Source organism: Mandrillus leucophaeus, unplaced genomic scaffold (assembly GCF_000951045.1).
Source record: "Mandrillus leucophaeus isolate KB7577 unplaced genomic scaffold, Mleu.le_1.0 Scaffold146, whole genome shotgun sequence".
NCBI classification, from domain to species: Eukaryota; Metazoa; Chordata; class Mammalia; order Primates; family Cercopithecidae; genus Mandrillus; species Mandrillus leucophaeus.
In genome coordinates, this window is record NW_012101432.1 from 1,510,440 (window position 1) to 1,516,439 (window position 6,000).

General features: G+C 43.3%; 1 protein-coding gene across 1 annotated transcript in view; it reads left to right on the top strand.

Annotated features, from left to right (window-relative positions):
- The window catches only part of MPP4 (membrane protein, palmitoylated 4 (MAGUK p55 subfamily member 4)), a 64,646-nt gene that overhangs the window by 258 nt on the left and 58,388 nt on the right, over positions 1 to 6,000 (top strand). Inside the window, exons 2-3 of the mRNA XM_011974559.1 lie at positions 4,358 to 4,536; positions 5,383 to 5,504. Of these exons, the coding sequence (XP_011829949.1) occupies positions 4,458 to 4,536; positions 5,383 to 5,504 (201 nt within the window). The 5' untranslated portion in view covers positions 4,358 to 4,457. The remainder of the gene's footprint in view (positions 1 to 4,357; positions 4,537 to 5,382; positions 5,505 to 6,000) is intronic.

Sequence of the window (6,000 nt, forward strand, 5' to 3'; positions counted from 1 at the left end):
GGGGAATTTTATGATCTTGAAAGAGCAGGTTTTGCTTTGAGAAGCCATTTCTTAAGTATGGAATAATGAGTTGTCAGGAAGATTGAGTACAGTGGGCATTTGCCCTGGTCCTAATCAACAGCATTTGGACCCAGAGGAAGCCAGCTATTTTTGTAGGGGCCGTTTCTCATCATTACGTTTTCAAGTGCTTTTTTAGGGTTTGTCTAGTAAAAAGCATTATTTTGAAAAACAAGCATAATAAGGGTAGGGGGTTGTGGCATTTCATAGTACATTTTTAAAAGCTAATGGAAATACTGATTTTTAAAACAAGATTTAGGACAAATTCCTTAGGAGTCAGTCACACTAATGCATCTTCTGAGTCAAGAACTGGCTATCCTCTCTGTGTACTCAGTCCAGAATTGCATGTGGTGGGGTGCTTACTTCTTTGCAGAATCAATCAAAAATTCTCACTCTCAAGATAGCAGAAATAGGTAAGTTTCAGCTGACAAATCTGGTACAGAAGTCATGGAAAGGAAGGCAAGTCTTTTACGAGGCATCCGCATCTTTCAGGACTAGGGAAACAAAGGAGGAAAACTTGATTTTACTGCTTGTTAACTCTACTGAATACCTCTTTGAATGTCAGTTTCCTTATCTGTAAAACAAAGGTTTTGCATTTGGTTATCTCTAAGATCCCCTTCTGCCCCCAGTTTTAAAGTTTGACAGGGAAAGAGGTTTAAGTCACGATACCAGGCCAGGGAGGAAAGGAAGGGAGGGCACAGGCCTCTGGAGTTCAGCTGCCTCCTACATCAGGATTGAAGTTCCAGCTGCTGGCCACTGCCTTGAGGGAGGTGTCAGCCTTTTACTTCTGGATCTTGGCCTCTCCTTGTTCTACCCCTTCCCAACAACAACTGAACTTACCGAGTGCTTGCTATGGCCCAAGCACTGCTGCAGGTGAAGCTGCGGCATGAACAAGATTTTAAGCAACAGCTCTGCTCCCCAGGCCCTCTGCAGACAGTATATCTGCAGGAGACAGACACTAAGTGAGCCAATGGATATGATAACTGGCAAAATGAGAAGTGCTATGAGGGAAAGAAGTTGCAACTGTTTTCTTAGCTACCTGGAGGGAGGGAAAATCATTTTCTGGAAGTTTTTTTCTAGGAGTTTTGTCTTAACTTTGGCTGCCATAACAAAATACCATAGACAGTGGCTTAAACAACAGAAATGTATTTTCTCATACAGTTCTGCAGGCTGGAAGTTGAAGATCGGGGTGCCAGCATGGTTGGGTTTTTGCGAGGGTTCTCTTCCTGGCTTTCAGATGGCCGGATTCTCACTGTGCCATCACCTGGCAGGGAGAGAGAGAACACGTGAACTCTGATGGCTCTTACACAGACACTAATGACATCATGGGGCCTCTACCTCATGACCTTAACTAAACCCAGTTACCTCCCGAAGGCCTCATCTTCAAATACCATCAACAATGGGGATTAGGGCTTCAACATCTGAATTGGGGGTGGGGACACAACCTTCAGTCCACAGTAAATTTGTCATAGGAACCTGAAGATGACCAGGCAAGCACAGTTTTTAGAATTTACATAAGTTGTAGATTAGTGTAATTACTGTTTTTGCCTCTGGCTGAGAAACTTTGGGTCAAAACGAGCCTTTTAGAATACATGAATTAGTTATCTAGGTAGCCCTGAAGTTGGCTCTAGATTTATTAGAAGCTATTTTAACTATTGCATTCACTCAACAAACCACCGCCTGTCTATCCGTAAAGCTCCCTCACAATAAATTCATCTCAGAAATTTGTAGTCTCTAGTCCATGCCCCCAACTGCCGAATGGGTAGGCCTAGCTCAGCACAGTCATTCGGGCATTAAATATGATAGAAATGTGGTCCACCTTAAACAACAGTTGGCTTGTTTAATCTGCACTGCTTCACCAAGGACGTGTGATTTGTGAGATGCTGGAGGGGAACCAATTGTAGGAGTCAGCCTGAGTGTCAGCCTCATCTGTCTACGCTGACTTTTGTCTGCTCTCTGGCAGACACTCCGTCTCCCTTTTCAATTTTCTACCCTGGAAGTGCTCCCCTCCAGGGAGGAAGATGAGTCAGATTTGCAACTGTGATGCTAGATGATTCAATAGAGGCAAAAACGCAGAACAGAGGAAAATGCATGGTTTAATCGGACTCAGTTGCAAGTGGGCAGGGTAGGTGATGGAGGGCAAGTCAAAAGCATAACGATGTCAAGCTTTGGTAGAACCCAGCAAACTGGAAGACTTCAGGAGGATTGGAAAGGAATGTGTACGGGAAAGTTGTCTGAAATGCCGGGACAGCTTTCTGTGTTGCTTTTCTCACTGCCTTAGAATTTAGAGTCAAAATAATAATAATCTCTTCTTCTTTTAGATAGCCTTCCTGGCTTCAACCCACAATCTGTCTAGATTCTAGACAGTGGTTCTCAACCCTATCAGAGTCAATACTCCAGTCTTTAACAACTAATTTGAAGAGTTCCTTTTATAACAAAAACCTTAATTTATTCTTTATCGTGCTACTCTAACAATGTTGTTGGTCCCTACCCCTACCGCATACCCCTTGGTGGTTACCATTTTGGTGCACTCTGGGCCCACTCCAGCTGCTAGCCCCTCCAAGCCCCTCTGAAGGTATGCATGTTGCATGCTGGAAGAGCCAGAAATAATGCTCTCTGGGAAGAGGTCTCAACCTGTTGGCTCTCAACAGGGCCCAAGGGAGTGAGGGTATTTATACACCAAATTTGCCATTGGTGTATAAGAACCCTCATGTGGCCATTGGTGTATAAATACCCTCATTCCCTTGGCCGGTGTTCCCCCGTGGGATTAGGCTCTAGTTGCCCACAGTGGTTACTTCTTGGTAACAACCTATTACTGGCTTTTTCGCCTTCCCTGCCTCAATACCCTACTCCCCATTGTGTATTAAACCTGTGCAAAAGTGTCTTGTGTTTACATGTAAAGAAAAGTTTGTGTCTAGATTCAGATAACTACAGGGTTTTTTTGTTTTTCAGTGACATGAAAGTTCAGTGGGACATTTGAAAGTTATACAAGGTATGAGGCGATTCTTCATTGTGTAGGGCAACTTGTAGAAAACTTTGCTTCAAGAGCAGTAGGCATGTTTTCTTTGCCTGTGTTTTCTTAATCCCTTCCTCTCCTACCCTGCTGGCTGAAATGTAGATGTGATGGCTGCAGCTGCAGCTGCCATCTTGGAGCAGGTAGACAGAACCATACTACATCCTAGGGTGGCAGAGCAGTGAGCTGGAAGGAACCTATTCCCTGAGAACTTCATGGAGCAAGGCTGCCCTATTAGCCCTGCATTCTCTCTGTCTCTGAACTTTCACATGAACAAGACTATAAAATACTCTGCTAAGCCAAAATTATTTTGGGTTTCTACTTCTTGAAACTAAATCTACCTAAAGCAATATCAAAAATAAACCTTAAAATAAACATTTCAAACTAATTTTCAAAGACTGGCATTAAATCTGATAGGGTTAAGAAAACTGTCTAGGCCAGGTGTGATGGCTCACACCTATAATCCCAGCACTGAGAGAAGTCAAGGTGGGAAGATTGCCCAGAAGTTGGAGACCAGCCTGGGCAACATAGTGAGACCCCATCTCTACAAGAAGTTAAAAATTAGCTGGGTGTGGTGGCACATACCTGTGGTCCCAGATACTCGAGAGGCTGAGGTGGGAGGATCGTTTGAAACTAAGAGGTCAAGGATGCATGATATGAGCCATAATCACTGCACTCCAGCCTGAGCAACAAAGTGAGACCCTGTCTCAAAAAAAAAAAAAAAAAAAAAGGAAAAAGAAAACTGTCTAGACGCTATACAGATTGTAGGATTGAGCCAGGAAAACACTCTAGAAATAAAACCAAACAAAACAAGAAAACAGATCATTACAGTGTTGTCTCTAAATTCTAAGAGTGTGCCTCAGTAATAACCCATAATTCATGCAATTGTGACCAGACCAGCTAGTCCTTCTATGAAGAACTATAAGGTGCAATGAGAGGAAATTGGGGTACCTGAGTGCAGCTGGTCCACGGAAGACTTTTCTGAGCTCTAGGTAAAGTCAACTGGGTAAAGAGGTGGAAGATAAATAAATATAATATTTGTCATTTATTTTCTTAAAATGGGTAGGGATGGTTTCCAGGAAATCAATTCTTGTCAAAGGCTAAAAAAATGTTTTAAAACATGGAGTTAGGGGGAGCATTTTATGCAATAGTCATTTTCTCTTCCACGCTGCTGGTGATGGTTAAGAGTAGGCACCACAGGGAAAGACTGTGTTTCATTTGATGTGTATCCCAATGTGTCGCACAGGGCCTGGCTTCTGAGGAAATGCTGTTGAAAATATATTCCAGTGTGCTGAGAGCTGGTGGCCAGTGTGACTGAGTGAGCTGTGTGCCGTGTATTGACCTGCTTCCTACTCCTGAATTCCTTTTGGAAGCTCCGGCAGGGAGGATGATACAGTCAGACAAAGGAGCAGATCCACCAGACAAGAAGGACATGAAGCTTTCTACAGCCACCAATCCGCAGAATGGTATGTGTCACCAGGGCCCCTTTTCTAGACCAGAAAGTAGTATCACCTCTGACATGTGATCAAATCAATAGGCAGGAATCCTGACAGACTTACTGCGATCCCTATGAGGATCTTGTATGTTTTTGGTTGCACTACTGCCCTAACAGTGATAACTTTAAGAGCAAATTTCAAGCCAGGAAGGAAATAAATAGACATGGTGGATTCAAAACCTTTTTTACCCTTACCCAACAATGTTTTATGTAAAACTTAGAACTTCTTAAGATGTTCACATTCAAAATATCACTACAACACTACAAAAATACTGTAAAAAAAAAAAAAAAAGAACATTCACTAAAATCTGTTTAGACCCTTTAATCAGGAGAACACTGAGCTTTGCATTAAAAATCTCTTGGGAATTAGAATTTTTCAATATCACAGTAAGAATTTTTTGAGAGGATGAAATGACTCTTATGTTTGAGTTAGAGAAAGAGGATACAGAACACAACTAAATAATTTTGGGATAAATGACAGTCTGGTAAGATGGGGGAGGGGAAAGCAATCATTTTCCTTTCATGACGTCTTACATCTGCACATCACGATCTATTATTTTACTCAATGTTAAGAACACTGTGACAAAGCTAGCACCTTCTCATCTTGGGCAAAGAAACTGGGTTTCGGATAGTTGTGTGACTTTGTGACGTTCACAAAGTAAGAGATGGAACAGGGCTTGAAGTCAGATCTTTTGGTGTGAAATCAAGTGTCATTTCCACTCCTGGTGAGACCCCATGGCATGCCCCAGCTGTCTGAGTTGCCTTTCACATTTACACCTGCACCTGCCACCCCATCTCTGCTCTCTTCCTTTCCTAGGCCTCTCGCAGATCCTGAGGCTTGTGCTGCAAGAGCTGAGTCTGTTCTACAGCAGAGACGTGAATGGAGTGTGTCTCTTGTATGATCTCCTCCACTCACCGTGGCTTCAGGCTCTGCTAAAGGTGAGTGCAGTTTGCTCGGAAGCCTTTGCTTGCTGAAGGGGTTGTGGGGAGTGTGTAGAAAAATGACTGTTTCAGTCCATTCAGGCTGGATAGCTGAATAGTTTATAAACAACAGAAATTGATATCTCACAGTTCAGGAGGCCAGGAAGTCCAAAATCCAGTCGGCAGCAGATTCAGTGTCTTTTGAGGGCTCCCTCTCTGGTTCATAAATGGTAACTTCTTGCTGTGTCCTCACATAGTGGAAGGGACTAGCCAGTTCTCTGGGGTCTCTTGTATAAGGGCGTTAATTCCATATTCATGAGGGCAGAATCCTGATGAGCTATCGGCTCCCAAAGACCTTACCTTTTTTTTTTTTTTTCTTTTTTGAGACAGAGTCTCGCTCTGTTGCCCAGGCTGGAGTGCAGTGGCGCAATCTTGGCTCACTGCAAGCTCCACCTCCCAGGTTCACGCCATTCTCCTGCCTCAGCCTCCCAAGTAGCTGGGACTACAGGTGCCC